This window comes from Hippocampus bargibanti, linkage group LG01 (genome assembly GCF_051943395.1).
Source record: "Hippocampus bargibanti isolate YZ-2025 linkage group LG01, ASM5194339v1, whole genome shotgun sequence".
Lineage (NCBI taxonomy): Eukaryota > Metazoa > Chordata > Actinopteri > Syngnathiformes > Syngnathidae > Hippocampus > Hippocampus bargibanti.
The window spans coordinates 11975158-11991968 of record NC_142734.1 but is presented as its reverse complement, the minus strand read 5'-3'; the positions used below and the strand labels follow the sequence as shown (position 1 = coordinate 11991968).

Genomic DNA, 16811 nt, shown 5'->3' with positions numbered 1-16811 from the left:
GGCGATGTAGGCTCAGCTCACGCATGCGCAGTTGTCATAAATGCCGTTGTGTGAAGCTGATTAACACGGTTGTCTCGTGTCGTCTTTCCTCGTCGTTCACAGGTATTCAAAATAATAAGTGTTAGATATTCTCAAGATGTTAAAGTAATTGGGGACTTATTGGGCGATGCTAGATATGAAACCTTGTTTGTGGCTTTGATGAATATTTTGTGGCTTTGATGAATTTGGATTTTTGGATGTCAATTGTAGTTCCCAGTACAACACACACGAGCGGGCAGACGTGCATAAGCATGTGCGAATGTGGAGGATATATACAATGTATAGATGTTGAATGTATAGATCTACACATGAATGTATTCTGATATTGAAATTGCTGAATTGATGTTTTGAGGAGTTGTTATAAATGCCGTTGTGGGAAGCTGATTAACACGGTTGTCTCGTGTCGTCTTTCCTCGTCGTTCACAGTGCTACCTGCCTGTGAAGCGCTTTGGACCGACCCAGGTATCCCCTAGGCCTGAGGCCGGTGACAATTGGGGGCTCGTCCGGGATTCTGGGCAGATTGGGAGCTGCTCCGAAGAGAACCTGTGCCTAAAGCTTCAGGGAAGACTGTAGTGCTGTCCGTTCTCCAGAGAGTAGAGGCTTCAGGGGCTAACGATGGCTCCCACAACTCCACGACGGGTATTGATTTTCAAGATCCAAAAGAGACTATTAGCTTTGAATGTCAATCAGCTACTAACTGTTGCCGGCGCGGTGGATGAGAGTGATACTGAGGACCTTGCGGCCCTTAGTGAACCAGAACTGTTTGATGTGATTATTGACTATGTCAGAGGTGACAAATTAAGACACATAGAAGATGAAGGCATGTCTCAACTCCTTCACCTCGATGACATGATCAGCGAGCTCCTAGATGCCCCGGAGGAACCTACTGGGGAAGGAGCTGACCTGAGAGGAGAAGTTGAGGTTCCATATCTTCCACCGAGAGACATCCACACACCGGGCAGGATCATCGCCAACAGTTCAGGTGGTGCTCCTCCTGAACATGCCGGTTTATCCTCCGGTATGGGTGAGCAGATGGTGAAGTACACAGATGTAGCTGCTCTGTTTCCACGGAGGGAGTTCAAAATTTATGGTGGTCAGATTTCTGACACCGGGTCTGAACTGTCATACCGTAGCCTGTGTAGACAAATGGATGAGGGACTACAAGAAGGGTTTAGCGAGTCTGAGGTTATCCGCACTGTGTCGAAGATAACTAAACCTGGAACATTCCGAGACATGCTAAGTGATACAGAGGGTCTTACAATGTCACAGTTAAAAACAATTTTACGATCACATATCAGAGATAAGAGCAGCTCTGAGCTCTTCAACGAACTCAGTACCGCTCAGCAGCGAGACAGTGAGTCCCCACAGCAATTTTTATATAGACTGATGGGTTTGAAGCAAAGAATTATGTTTGAGTCACAACAACCAGGTGCAGATTTTGGTTACGATCAAAAACTTGTCCAAGGTACATTTCTGCACACACTCTATCAAGGGCTAAATGAGAAGAATTATCATGTCAGATGTGATCTCAAACCATTCCTTACCGATTTACAGGTTCGTGATGATGTCCTGTTAGAACAACTTACCAAGTCCACAAGTGAAGAGGCTGAGAGGGTGAAACGCCTCAGTACTGTGACTAAAAATAGATCTGTGAATGTCCATGCTGCTCAAACTAATCAAACTGACCAGATTAACCAGACCAAAGTTGACTCTGAATTACAGGCTAACCGTGCTGCCATTCTCGAGCTGACTGCACAAGTGACCGCACTGACCAAACACTTTGCCCAAGTTGTTAAACCTACAGAATCGGCGCCTCAGGTAGATCCAGGTCCGTCCTTGACTCGATCCTCGACGCGACCCCAGACACCAACGAATGAGACTAGGGGCAGGTGTCAGGCCTGTGTGCGGAAGAACATTAAGAGCTGCCCTCACTGTTTCATTTGTGGTCAGGAAGGACATAGAACTGTGGGCTGTCTGCGAAGAAAGGCACTGGGAAACGGGGAAAGGTCACTGGAGTGAGGCTTCCAGTGATCAATGCCAATGATAAGCCTCCACTACAAAGCAACTTGGTTGAACCATTAACATCCATAAGTCTGACGACGCAGTGTCAGTCAACATCAAAAAAACATGTAGCACTACTAATTGGCAAGCGATGTATGGTCTCATGTGCACTCAATGGGGTCCCACTCCAAATGCTGCTTGACTCAGGGTCTCAAGTGACCGTGGTGAGTAGGGCGTGGGTAGAGGAAGCACTGCCCAACGTAACCATTCAGCCACTTTCATCCCTATTTCCGGACCAACCGTTTGGGGTATCTGCAGTGAATGGCACAGCGGTTCCCTTTGATGGATGGGTAAATGTGGGGTTGCAGAAACGGAGTGGAAGCCATGGACATGCTGACATACAAGTGCCCATACTAATCAGTACGAGTTGTGTGAATTGTCCTCTCTTAGGAAGCAATGTGATTGCAGAAATGATCAAAGAGAATAATGAACAGGTGGACATTGGAGCCATACTGAAAGAAGCCATGAGTGTCAGTGAACGCATAGTAGAGACCTTGATTTCTGTGCTTCAGAAATCGGGCCCTGATCAGACATTCCTCCAGTACCCTGTGTGTGTTGGGAAGAAGGGACTCATTATTCCTGCGGGCAAGGTATGGGAGGTGAAGTGCAGAGTAAGAGCATGGGCCAAGGGGGGAACAATGCTATTTGAGCCCAGTATAGGGAACAGCTGCCTTGAGGGGCTAGAGCCGGTCTCCTCGTTAGTACATGTACCCAGGGAGCCGACAAAAATGGTAAAAATTCCCATTCAGAATGTTAGTAAACATGACATTTATCTTCCACAGAGAACTGTTCTCGGCTCAATTGAGGAAGTTACTGGGGTCGTGCCCTTTAAGGAGTGCTCTGACAATCCAAAGGCACTAAACAGTCCCGCCGTTCAAAGCTGCGCGGCTCTGACCACAGACAAGTGGCATCCTCTGGTTGACTTGTCACATCTTAAAGAGGAAGAACAGGGGATTGCCAGAGACATGTTGTATGAAGAGTCAGATGTCTTTGCAAGAGGTGATGCTGATATAGGTTGCATTCCAAACCTGCAACTCAAGATCCAACTCACTGACAACACGCCGGTGCAAAAGCGTTACAATGCCATTCCAAAACCCCTTTATCAAGAGGTGAAAGACTATGTGCAAAACCTACTTCACCATGGTTGGATAAGAAAATCCACTTCAGCATACTCATCTCCTGTCGTCTGTGTTAGAAAAAAAGATAAAAGCTTGCGCCTGTGCGTTGACTTTAGGGAGCTAAATCGGAAAACTGTCCCTGATCGTCATCCACTCCCACGCATTCAAGATCTGCTAGATAACCTGGGGGGCTACTCTTGGTTCTCAATACTTGACCAAGGCAGCGCTTACCACCAGGGCTTTGTTGATGACAGTTCCAGGCATCTAACGGCTTTCAGCACCCCTTGGGGGCTGTCCGAGTGGCTCCGCCTCCCATTTGGCCTAACTAATGCGCCAGCAGCCTTTCAAAGATGTATGGAGGACGTTCTTGATGGCCTGAGGGACGGATGCTGCTCTCCTTATCTGGATGACGTGCTCTGATTTTCAAAATCATTTCATGAACACGTAGAGGACCTGAGGAAAGTGCTTAACCGGCTGCGGGAGCATGGCATAAAGCTACGTCCGAATAAATGTGAACTGTTCAGACGACAAGTGAGGTACTTGGGTCGTCTTGTGTCAAGTGATGGTGTCCGCATAGACCCTAAAGACCTGGAAGCCGTTTTGCAGTTAAAAGAGAGAGAACCACGCAATGTAGGGGAAGTCAGAGCGCTATTGGGGTTCTTGGGCTACTATAGATCCTTCGTACAGGACTTTGCCAGGATTGCACGGCCGCTGTTTAAACTGGTAGAGGGGGCCACTCAGCCTGACCAGAGGCCAGTTCACAACACCGCTGCACGCCAAAGGAAAGTCACCAAGTTAGGCCAGCTTCCCTCTGGTAACCCTGCTCAGTGGGGCCCCGAACACAGTGCTGTGGTCTCCCGCCTGGTAGATGTATTGACTGGTCCACCTATTTTAGCCTACCCAGACTTTAATCTACCCTTTGTGTTAAATACGGACGCATCCAATGAAGGTCTGGGGGCTGTGCTTTATCAGCAGCAGGGAGATAAACTTCGCGTTGTTGCTTATGGATCCAGAACACTCTCACCTTCAGAGAAAAATTATCATCTCCATTCTGGAAAGCTTGAGTTTCTGGCGTTGAAGTGGGCAATCTGCGACAAATTTCGAGATTATCTCTACTATGCACCCACATTCACTGTGTACACGGACAATAACCCTCTCGCGTACGTTCTAAGCACGGCCAAACTCAATGCTGCCGGACATCGCTGGGTGGGTGAATTGGCGGATTTCCACTTCACAATAAAGTACAGGCCAGGCAAGGCGAATGCTGATGCCGACACACTGTCGCGTTATCCAGTTAAGCTGGAGGGACACACAGAGGAGTACACTGAAACTTTGCCCCCAGACGTGGTTTCCACCATATGGCAGGGGGACAAGGCTGTGGCTGAGGAGGATGTGCCATGGATGGCGGCGTTGCAGGCCACCTCTGATGGTGAGGATTTTCTTCCGGTGACAGTCCCCGTTATCACTCCAGATGATATCAGAGCTGCTCAGGAAGAGGATGCGTCAATCTCTGAGGTAGGGGATGGAACCCCAATGACAAAGATAAAAGACAAATGGGACCAGAGGCAAGGAGACTAGTACACGAATGGAATAGACTGAAACTGGACAAGGGGATTTTATACAGACAGGCGGGGAAATGGAAACAGCTCGTTCTCCCGAGTAAGCTGAAGTCGACGGTGCTTAAACACCTGCATGATGACATGGGTCATGTTGGAGCTGACAAGGTGATCAACCTTGCAAGGCAGAGGTTCTATTGGCCATTCATGCAGCACGAAATAGAAAACTACGTCATTCGCCAGTGTTCCTGCATTAAACAGAAACGCCCCACCATTCCGGAAAAAGCACCCATGGGCAACATCACTACTAGTGCTCCATTTGAGCTCATTTCGATTGATTATCTCCATCTGGAGCCAAGTAAAGGAGGCTATGAGTATATTCTAGTCCTGGTAGACCACTTTACTCGTTTTGCACAAGCCTACCCGACTAAGAGTAAGTCAGGCAAGGTTGCTGCTGAGAAAATCTTTAGTGATTTTATTCCACGGTTCGCTTATCCAGAGAGACTACATCATGATCAAGGTCGGGAGTTTGAAAACAGTCTATTCCAGCGGCTTCAACAGTTGTCTGGCATTGCGCATTCCCGAACCACCCCATACCATCCGCAGAGCAACCCTGTAGAACGTCTGAATAGAACATTGTTACAGATGCTACGCACTCTCCAAGAAGAAAGGAAAGCTGAGTGGAAAGACTATTTGCCTCATGTAGTTCATGCGTACAACTGTACAAGACATGAGTCCACTGGCTATTCACCGTTCTTCCTCCTCTATGGAAGGTCTCCCCGGTTGACCATTGACTTAGTTTTTGGTCTGACAGCGGACGAAGAAGTAAAAAGCCGACAGGAATATGCACCTAAGTGGGCCTGTCGAATGCAAGATGCTTACAGAATTGCCTCCGAGAACAGTCAAAAGAGCGCTGAAAAAAGGAAGAAATACTATGACCGTGGTGTTAAAGGCATTGCACTCCAGCCAGGGGATCGTGTACTTGTCAGGAACCTATCTGAGAGGGGTGGACCTGGCAAGCTCCGGGCTTACTGGGAGGAAAAAGTCCACAGGGTCACTGAAAGAGTGGGAGATGGACCAGTGTACAAGGTTCAGGCAGAAAACGGAGACAAAACTACCCGTGTGTTGCACCGTAATCTCCTAATGTCTGTCAATGATTTGCCAGTTGAACAGCCAAATAAACAGGAAAAACAGCTAGACAGACAGGCAAAGAAGCAGAAAAAAACAGCTAGACAGACAGGCTTATAGCAGGGAAGCAGTTGGGCAGGAGTCTGGATATTCAGATGAAGAGGAGGGATGTTCATACAATCTCCGACGGTTACCTGTGTATACAAGGAGGACAGGCAGTCATCAGGTGTCTCAACCTGAACCGCACAATTTAAGAGCTGTGGCATCAGAATTCCACGCCCAGGCACAAACTACGGAACCAGAGGATGGGCAGCAGCTAGAGGAAGTGTTTCCACTGGTCGTACCAGCATCATTACCAAAACCAACACCAGCTGACAGCCTGCCTGCTGAGGGAAGCCCGGAACAACTTGTAATGGATGATAATGAGGGTGATGCAGGAGCGCCGGCGGAGTTGGTGGAATCGGACACCGCCTCACAAAGTGGAATGGAATCACTGCCACGAAGGTCTACTCGTACTCTAAGACCCAGAGAGATATTTACATATGAACACTTGGGTCATCCATCATACCAGGCTTGGAGACCTGGGGTAAATGTGTTGTATACTTGCATGCCTTACCCCACGACTCATTATCTAGTGCGACCTGAACACTATGGCTACTCTACCCCGACGGTATGGACTTGAATGTAGTAGCAGTAGAAGGTGATTGACACCACCCTACGGAGACCAGACAGATGACTGTGCTTCTACTGGTACTTGACTACTTGTTGGTATAGTCAAGATGTCGGGGGACATCTTTTAAAACAGGGGAGAGTGTAGGGGGTTAGAAACGACCTCTGTTATTGTATGTTAGTCGATTAGACTACCAAGTCAGGAGAGGGCGCTACGCGCCTGTGAATGGAACAGAGGAAGGCGATGTAGGCTCAGCTCACGCATGCGTAGTTGTCATAAATGCCGTTGTGTGAAGCTGATTAACACGGTTGTCTCGTGTCGTCTTTCCTCGTCGTTCACAGGTATTCAAAATAATAAGTGTTAGATATTCTCAAGATGTTAAAGTAATTGGGGACTTATTGGGCGATGCTAGATATGAAACCTTGTTTGTGGCTTTGATGAATATTTTGTGGCTTTGATGAATTTGGATTTTTGGATGTCAATTGTAGTTCCCAGTACAACACACACGAGCGGGCAGACGTGCATAAGCATGTGCGAATGTGGAGGATATATACAATGTATAGATGTTGAATGTATAGATCTACACATGAATGTATTCTGATATTGAAATTGCTGAATTGATGTTTTGAGGAGTTGTTATAAATGCCGTTGTGGGAAGCTGATTAACACGGTTGTCTCGTCCCGTCTTTCCTCGTCGTCCACAGTGCTACCTGCCTGTGAAGCGCTTTGGACCGACCCAGGTATCCCCTAGGCCTGAGGCCGGTTACAATTGGGGGCTCGTCCGGGATTGTGGGCAGATTGGGAGCTGCTCCGAAGAGAACCTGTGCCTAAAGCTTCAGGGAAGACTGTAGTGCTGTCCGTTCTCCAGAGAGTAGAGGCTTCAGGGGCTAACGATGGCTCCCACAACTCCACGACGGGTATTGATTTTCAAGATCCAAAAGAGACTATTAGCTTTGAATGTCAATCAGCTACTAACTGTTGCCGGCGCAGTGGATGAGAGTGATACTGAGGACCTTGCCGCCCTTAGTGAACCAGAACTGTTTGATGTGATTATTGACTATGTCAGAGGTGACAAATTAAGACACATAGAAGATGAAGGCATGTCTCAACTCCAACAACGGTGGCGGGTTGACGCAATCATCCGGCATTGGCGAGGTAATCGCGAACTGTATAAATGCCCCGTGTCCGTGATTAGAGAATGACAGCGGGTGGAGAACGGCCGGGAGAGCCCCCCCGCTGTCAACTCGCAAGTGACAGGAGCAAAGAGGTGGTTTCGGTGTTCGAAAAAATCGCTTTTCGAACAGGGTCCCGGAACGAATTATGGTCGAGAACCGAGGTACCACTGTACATTGATTTTTTTTCCAACAGACATTTATTTACTGGTTTCTCGTAAAAATTAATTTAACTGAATTAGGTGTGTACATGAGAGAATATAATGCAATCAGACATTTATATGGGTTTACACTTACGACAGCCATCCAAAAGAACAACAATTATGACAAAAAGGAGTTGGGCAGCCTTGACCCAGATGGATTGTTTGATATTGACTGCACATTTTTTTTCTCTCCAACTGGCAATGATTTTTTTTTTTTGGTTGTGTGTGTATATGTGTGTTAATTGGAAAAAACGTTTTGTGTTTGTTTTGAAGCTTCCAGAAAATATACTACAGACCCTTAAAGCACAACCGACGTCTCCGGACAAGTTGTGTCCATAATTTGTAAAATGGCTTCAAATGACTTCTACTGAGCGTATTTTAATAAGATTTCACCGCATATAGCTATATTTTACGCATCAGCTCGGTGGCCATTTTGTGCTATTTGTGACATTTCCCCCCAATGTTGCCTCAAAATGGCATGGAATAAATTATTTAATTGATTGCAAACATGTATGGTGTCCTCTTAAGAACTATTTGAATCATATTCATAACTGGATGTGTAACAAGTAAGCATATTCTCCGAATCTGCAGCCATTGTTTTGATTCTCCAACAATGCAATACGTCTTGGCGAACTGGGGGCGTGACTTTCTGAAAATGCCCAATTCGCAGCTCAATTTTTTTGCAGATTTCGAACATTTTAAGTCATTTTTATTGGTGTTTTACATTTGAATAAAAGTATCACACTGCGTGTTTTGGGTATTTTAGATGTTATAAAACGTTTTTCTGGTGTCAGTTAGGAAACAAAAAAGTGTTGTCGCTTGTCCTTTAATAAAAATCCTTGAAATTTGAATTCCTGTGTGATTGCAGAACTATGGCAAAAGTATTACTTCTCCCAACCTTCTGCAGAGAGAACGCAAAAGCCAGTTGTATTTTTTATTCTTCCCATCACTGTAGTTGGCCCATTGTGTGCTCACAATTTTTTGGGGTAAATTATTGGATGCAAAGCTACCAGATTTACGACAGTTTGAAACATTAAGCAAGACTTAGAATGCTAATGTTGTTCCACTTTGGTCAAGGATTTTCTTGTTTGAGGATTTTTACACAAATAACCAAGATTTGCAAAATTAGTGTATGTGTGTGTGTGTGTGTGTGTGTGTGTGTGTGTGTGTGTGTGTGTGTGTGTGTGTGTGTGTGTGTGTGTGTGTGTGTGTGTGTGTGTGTATGTGTGCGTGCGTGTGCGTGTGTGTGTGTGTGTGTGCGTGTGTGTGTGTGCGTGTGTGTGTGTGTGTGCGTGTGTTTGTGTGTGTGTGTGTGTGTGTGTGTGTGTGTGTGTGTGTGTGTGTGTGTGTGTGTGTGTGTGTGTGTGTGTGTGTGTGTGTGTGTGTGTGTGTGTGTGTGTAGACTCATTGGATGGTATTTCTTTAAAGATGCACTATCCACAAACACACATAATAAAAGGCTGAGATGAGAGTGGCACTATGAGCAGCGTGGGAATTGGTGTTTAGTCTAAGCTGGAGAAGCACCCTAGTGGATAAACAGAAAAAGAAATAAAAGCAATTGAATTGATTGCCCAACACACACGCACACACTCCACAACAACACACACGTCCGAGCTGTTACATGTTGATGCTTTTTTTGACGTTTTTTTGACGACGATACTAGTGCAGCGTGTTCTACCGGAAACAAATTCCTTGTGTGTTCTTCATACTTGGCAATAAAGATGATTCTGATTCTGATTCTAATTCTGATGCTTACCTCATAAAACGTGAGTTGAGGTGTACCCAATATCCTTTATTTTCAGATTATCCATTTGCTTGCCTCAGCATTTCTCCAGGGGAATTTTCTCTTTTGCCCTAGCAACTCTTGCGCTCGCTCCACTTTAACATCACAATATCGTAATAAAGCCGCCAAGCAACCTGAGGCGGCCACGCACTCGGCTCAATATCCTACACGTGCTTGTCAGCTGGGGCAATAAGCTTGGGAGTAATCAGGAGACCAATTCCTGTTTAATGTTTCGCAGGCCAAAGTGATATTAATGGCAAAATATGTCGTGCGCTTTCAGATGCATCTGGCACATTGATTGTGTTATTGTTTCCTAATTACACCCATTGCAATTCTTACAAGGGGTTGTGAATCTAATAACGCTCCTACTAACGAATCTCAAAGTCTAGGTGCAAGAGACATACAAAGAAGGTTGTTTTCAACTCTTGCTACCGTACAAACCTGATCAGGATAATCAAGAGCGATCTTCAGTATAGATCAAAAAAGATGAAGGAGGAAGCAATTGCCTGACATGCTCATCATCAATTTGTGGCAATCATCACAATTCTCAGCAGAGGCCTTTCTCAAATGTGTTTATTTAATTTTACAACATTGCAAACAGCAAGGCAGAAACAGCAGTCAAAAAGCGCTACAATGGCGTCAACATTTCCACATTCTCATTTCCATTCATGATAAATCCGTTTGCAACAAATGTTGTGTCGTCCTTTGTCTTCCGTGTGAGAATGCCACGTTCACCACCCCCAGGACTGCAAAAACGTGAATGTATATGCGCATTAATCCAGACCATATATATACAGTAAAGTCTCATTATATCGATATCGGTTATATCAGTAGTACTGCTTATTAAGATACTATTTCTATGAACGCAAGGAGAAAATTTACATGCCACAGGATCGGATATATCGATAGTCCGGTTATATCGATATTTTTTCCGACTCCCGTATATATATATATATATATATATATATATACAGTAAAGTCTCGTTATATCGATATCGGTTATATCGATAGTACCGCTTATTAAGATATTATTTTTGTTTCCCTTGCACATTTCTAGTCTTTTTATGTATAATTAGTACCGTTTAGTACGATACCCGGTTGTTACGATAATCCGGTTATTACGGTGCTCCTTTTCATCCCCCGCCGGCCATTTTTGTTGTTTACATCGATATATCCGTCGCGCCATTGGTCAACTTGGTCACGTGTCTTGTTACGGGAGCCGCCATCGGTCGCGCCATTGGTCGACTTGGTCACATGAGCCGCCATCGGTCGCGCTATTGGTTGACTTGGCCGTGTGACTTTGTCACGTGACACGCCATCGGTCGCGCCATTGGTCGACTTGGTCAGGTGACTTGGTTACGTGCCCAGCACTCGTGTAGCAGAGCCATTTTCATTTTCAGACGCTAGCTCGTGTGTAGCAGACGAGATTGAAGTGTTTGTGTTAAAAGGTAAAAATGGGAAGCAGAAGAAGATTGATGACTTTTTTAAATTGTATACATAATACAGTAAGATGTAAGCGTTGCAGTTTCCCTGTTGTGTTATGTACATGCCCACTGTACTGTATATGAATGCAATCGTTTTTTGCAACAATGTTTCTTGTTTTGTCTGCTGAAGCGCGATGATTTTGAAAATTATTAACATTCCATACTGTGTATTAAAGGACAGCCGATGTCACTTTTTATTCAAATGCAAATAAAAATGACTTCACGCCAAGACGTCTTGCATTGCTTGTGAATCCAAACAATAGCTTCAGATTCGGATAATATGCTTTCTTGTTACACATCCAGTTATGAATATGTTTCAAATACACTGTAGTTCTGAAGATTAAAGCATACATGTTTACAATCATTAAAGAATTATATGTGCCATTTTGAGGCAACATTGGGGGAACAAAAAAGGGAGCTAATGTCCAGCTCCGTTTCTTATATGGCGCTTGGCTGCCCTCTTTTGGCGGCTTTTGTTTAATGCAGTTCGGCGCAGGATCGGATATATCGATAGTCCCGGTTATATCGATATTTTTTCGGACTCCCTTGAGTATCGATATAACGAGACTTTACTGTATATATATATATATATATATATATATATATATATATATATATATATATATATATACATTAAAACCTTTTGTTTGTATCCAAACCTGTCGTCCATTGCACTTCTTGTCCTGTCCCGCTGAGAGCTAGCCTCTCATGACATCACAATATATATATATATATATATATATATATATATATATATATATATATATATATATATATATATATATATATATATACAGTAAAGTCTCGTTATATCGATACTCAAGGGAGTCCGAAAAAATATCGATATAACCGGGACTATCGATATATCCGACCCTGTTTGCATGTAATTTTCCCAGTGCGTGCATAGAAATAGTATCGATATAACAGGGACTATCGATATAACGAGACTTTACTGTATATATATATATATATATATATATATATATATATATATATATATATATATATATATATATATATATATATATATATATATATATGTGATGTCATGAGAGGCTAGCTCTCAGCGGGACAGGACAAGAAGTGCAATGGACGACAGGTTTGGATACAAACAAAAGGTTTTAATCAAGGGTTCCAGGGGGAATTCACAAGCAACAAAGGTTTGAATAGTGTCTCTTCCACTACTTATAAAAAATAAAGTCTCTTCTGATATTTAATTCCAAATACTGAGACTTAAATCCAAATAAAGTCTCTTCTGAGGTAAAACTGAAGACGGAGTTCTTTTCCAAGAGTCTCTAGGCCTCACCCCTCTTGACGTCCTCCTCATGTAGCCTAGCCACCTTAGCTAGGTTCAAATCCAGTGTCCAGTCGTGTGGTCCCAACTGGCGATGAGTTCCACGCAGCAATCAACTTCTTCACAGAGCACAGCAATCGAGCTTGTCTTTCCCCCAAGCTCCACACTCAGAGGCTCTCTGCCTTAAGAGCCTCGCTTGCCAATCAAGCCGTGATCAGCCGCAGGTGTGTGGTTTGAATTGCTGCCTTCCACCAGCTGGGGCCAAGACTCTCTCTGGGTGGAGCCATCTTAGGGGGATGTATTTCCCCTCCAGGACACAGCCTCTCGTGACATCACAATATATATATATATAAAATGTATGTATGTATGTATGTATGTATGTATGTATGTATGTATGTATGTATGTATGTATGCGTGAGTATAGAAGAAAAGATATTCCATCTATATACCATATTTCCCAGTGTATAAGTCGCACCCAAAAGCCTTGATTTTGTCACGGTTTGCAAGGTGGTGATGGCAGAGGTGGATCCCAAAAAGCAGGCAGGAGTGAGCAGCAGGTTGTGTTTGAGAAATTGTATTAAAATAAAGTCAACAGGAACAAAATCTAAAACATCGAAGTCATTCAAACAGAAAAAATACAAAGTATCAAATAAAGACCAAGAGTAAAAGTCTGCCAAGATTGAGCTGTCTTGAGCTCCACGATGCTGCAGTCTTAATAATACCAGACGCATGGATGTGTCTTTTAATTTCTTTTATTTCTGCAACACAGTATGGAAGAAGGGATGGGTGAAGTTGCATGGGTTTCGTCTGGTGATTAACATAAGTCTCGTCCAAGTAGTTCTTAATATGCAAAACATTGTAGATAATAAGACAGAATGAACAACGTGTGGTTGTTCATTCTGTATATATTTACAGAAAAAAAAGATTACAACACAAGTTCACTGTTATTTACATGATGTCCCTGGACGCATCACTTGCGGAGACTCGGCGCGAACACGCGGTCCGCTGGTTAATGGCGGCACAGTTCGACCCGCCACAAACACTCACCGCCGAATTAAACAGGACACAAGAAACTAAATACTATACAATAAAAACTAAATGAAACAATTATTACCTGCAACACATTATGGAAGAAGGGATGGGTGAAGTCGCATGGGTTTCGTCTTGTGATTAACTGCGCAACAGAAAAGCACTATGAAGCATTCGTGCTTCAAAGTTCCACTCAACAAAACTTGAATTAAATAATGACACAAAAGGTAATCTGGACTCGAAAGGAATCAGGGAACTAATTAGACAACACTAGAAAGTACAAAAGGGGAAACAAAATAAGATATTGTCATGAAAATGCGCGTTTATCCAGACCATCAGAGAAATGCGACTCACCATAAGTCTCGTCCAAGTAGTCCTGAAAACTATGGGCGGGACTTTATGCCACACTGTGCGCCGTTGCGTCACTTCCGTCATAATTTAATAATCTTAGTGCACAACTCCGTTACACATGCACGGCGTACAATGCATACACAGTGCATACAATTGCATACATCAATGACCCGACAGCGAATGTTCGTGCAGGGAATCCTTTTGAGTGTCACTGATTGGGAACGACCAGCACCTGCGAGGCTGCAGGCAGGGCTGACAGCACTTCCCGTTGGTCGCCAATCCGAACGTGGCAGTCCGCCACTGATTGGGACGACCAGCACCTCTGCAGGTGCAGGCGGGGCCGACAGCGCCACCCGTTGGTCGCCAACCAAGATCATGACAGATTTTCTTCAAAAGATGACCCTTTGCCTTATACACCGGTGTGCCTTATATGTGAAGTCATATTGAGCCACAACAGATCTTGCAACTACTGGCAGCAGTTACCAACTCCATTTCACCCTGAAGAAGAAGTAGTGTGTAACTCCAGCGTCTACTGTAGCGCCTTATAATGTGTGGTGCCTTATATTTGGAAAACTTTTGTATATTCATGTAATTATTGTTATTGTTATTTATTTATTTAGTTTTTTTTGTTGATTGATTGATTGATTGATTGATTGATTGATTGATTGATTGATTGATTGATTGATTGATTGATTGATTGATTGATTGATTGATTTGGCCTGCTGACTCTTTTTGTTGTGTTGTTGAGCATGTTTACATGGTTGGCAGCTCCTGTGTCGGCAGGACCAGGGTGGGGCTCGAATTTCCAGGGCCCCCATTCCCAGATGACTAATTTGACTGGCAGTTTCGTCTGTTATTTATGTAAAGTCATAAACAATGTTGACTTTCTAAGCATAGGCATCTACATATATTGATGTCTACATACTGTTTGTCTATTCAATGTCTCTATGGAGAATTGTAGAAAAACACGAAGACCTTCCACTGGAAATGGGCACATTCTGAAGGCCCTTGGAAGATTAAATTGACATGACATAGCATGTCAATATATGTTGCTGTCACATAACAGTTGCACCGGGAATTTATAGGACTGTGTACTCATGTGTATGTACACTTCCGTGTGTGTTGGTGTGTAACGGGTGCATCATGCTAACTTGAGATCTAAGTTCTTGTTCACAAAGGCAGAAGTAAGATAAGGTCAACCACACACACTCTCTGCTGCCTTGGCACCGTTCCCCAGGAAATTATTGAATTTTAAATAAAATATTTCATAGGAAGGCATGCATACCACTCGACTCGGAATTAAAATCAACCATAATGATGAATTACTTGCCAACATTGTGTGTAGTGTATATATAAACAATATCATACAGTTAGTATATATCATACAGTTGTTCTCAAATTGTGATGGGCCGAAGGTGGAGAATAAAAAGTATTGACGGTGACATATTGTCACACAATTTGAGATGAATTATATGTCGGATGTGGATGTGGAACTGTCGCGGCTTGGAATTGAAGCGGATTCACGTGGGACAGGAGATGTGAGACAATGTCTTTTCATCAACGGATGCTTCAGCTTCGTGTTTGCTTTCACAAGCTTGTAGCAGACGTTCACATTCCACAATGGTGTCACTGATCCACTGGTGAAAAGGATGCTTTGATCCTTTCCTCTTTCAAGTCTCATTATTAGTATTTTTTTGTTTGTTTTTGACTTCAGGATGGTGCCGCGAGAGTGGCTGCCTTTACAGCAGCTCCTGTATTTTGTTTTTGCTGTTGTGAAATTTAAATTTCTCCACTGTGAGATAAAGGTGAGATAATTTAGTCTAATCTAATCTAATGTTATTCACCATTTATAAAAGAGGAATTTTAATTTTTAATCAAAGGCCAAAGTAGGCTTGGTGTAAAAAGTTTGACAATTAAAGTGTAACACATATATGTACATTTTGATCGCAAATTAACATACAAGTGGATAATTACTTTCTTTTTTGCCAAAACCCCTCGATATTGCTGCTGCTGTTGTTGGCCTTCAAAAAAGTCTGATTTTGTTTGCACTACGAACTACACTGCACCATTCTGCTAATCTGATATACAGTAACTCCAATGCTCTTATTTAAATGTTAGAAACACCTATCATCAGTATGATACCGTGCTGAATTGTCCACCACTGCAACATTTTGCAATATTAAGTGAAACCCCACCTGACATGTGTTTCTGCAAACAGAGCATTATTATCATTGAAAGCTCTCGTGCTGAATCTCAGAAGACCGACAAAGAGTATGTGTAATTTACATTCACGATTAAGTTTATGATAGGATCCGCAACGGTGGCACATTATTTAGCGATGAGCAACAAAATGTATTGTTGGCTTCTGATAGATTGATAGATCTGTGCGGGATTGAACCTTAGTGCCAGCACATTGAATTGCGAGCTAAGAATATCCTTGATTGTCACCTTATAAACTGATGAAAATACTTTTCATTCCATTCATAATGGAGCCTCTCTGCACCCTTGGCTCTGCACTTGTGAACAAGCAAGATGACAACAGCACAAGCAATTTGAAATGAAAGTGTGATGTCTCAAAGAGCTCTGCAGTCACACCCGACTTTTGCATGTACAGTACATCGGTGTCCTATCTCCAAATGGAAAATTACCAGAATGCCACTGAACTGCCGCTGCTTTTCCGTGTAATTCCTTTTTCAGAAATATGAAACTCGGGGGGGCATTTTATTGGATTGGATTAGCCCTTATAAATTCGTCTTGCAGTGGCGACATTTCACGCTTAAAGCATCCTTTTCACCAGTGGATCAGGGACATCATGGTGAAATGTGCATGTTTGCTACAAGCTAAATGTTGAAATCAAACACAAAGCTGGAGCATCCATTGACGAAAAGAAATTGTCTCACATCTCCTGTCCCACATAAATCCG

General features: G+C 43.4%; 1 protein-coding gene across 3 annotated transcripts in view; it reads left to right on the top strand.

Annotated features, from left to right (window-relative positions):
* LOC148903102 (uncharacterized) overlaps window positions 1-16811 on the top strand; it is a 47326-nt gene that overhangs the window by 15065 nt on the left and 15450 nt on the right. The window contains exon 2 of one of the 3 annotated variants that reach the window (XM_088996444.1): window positions 466-1057. The exons of 1 other annotated variant lie outside the window; for it this stretch is intronic. In XM_088996444.1, coding sequence (XP_088852570.1) covers window positions 1040-1057 — 18 coding nt within the window. In that variant the 5' untranslated portion in view covers window positions 466-1039. Of the gene's footprint in view, window positions 1-465; window positions 1058-7289; window positions 7490-16811 lie in introns of those variants that run through there. One more of the 3 variants, XM_088996435.1, reaches the window with a different exon arrangement.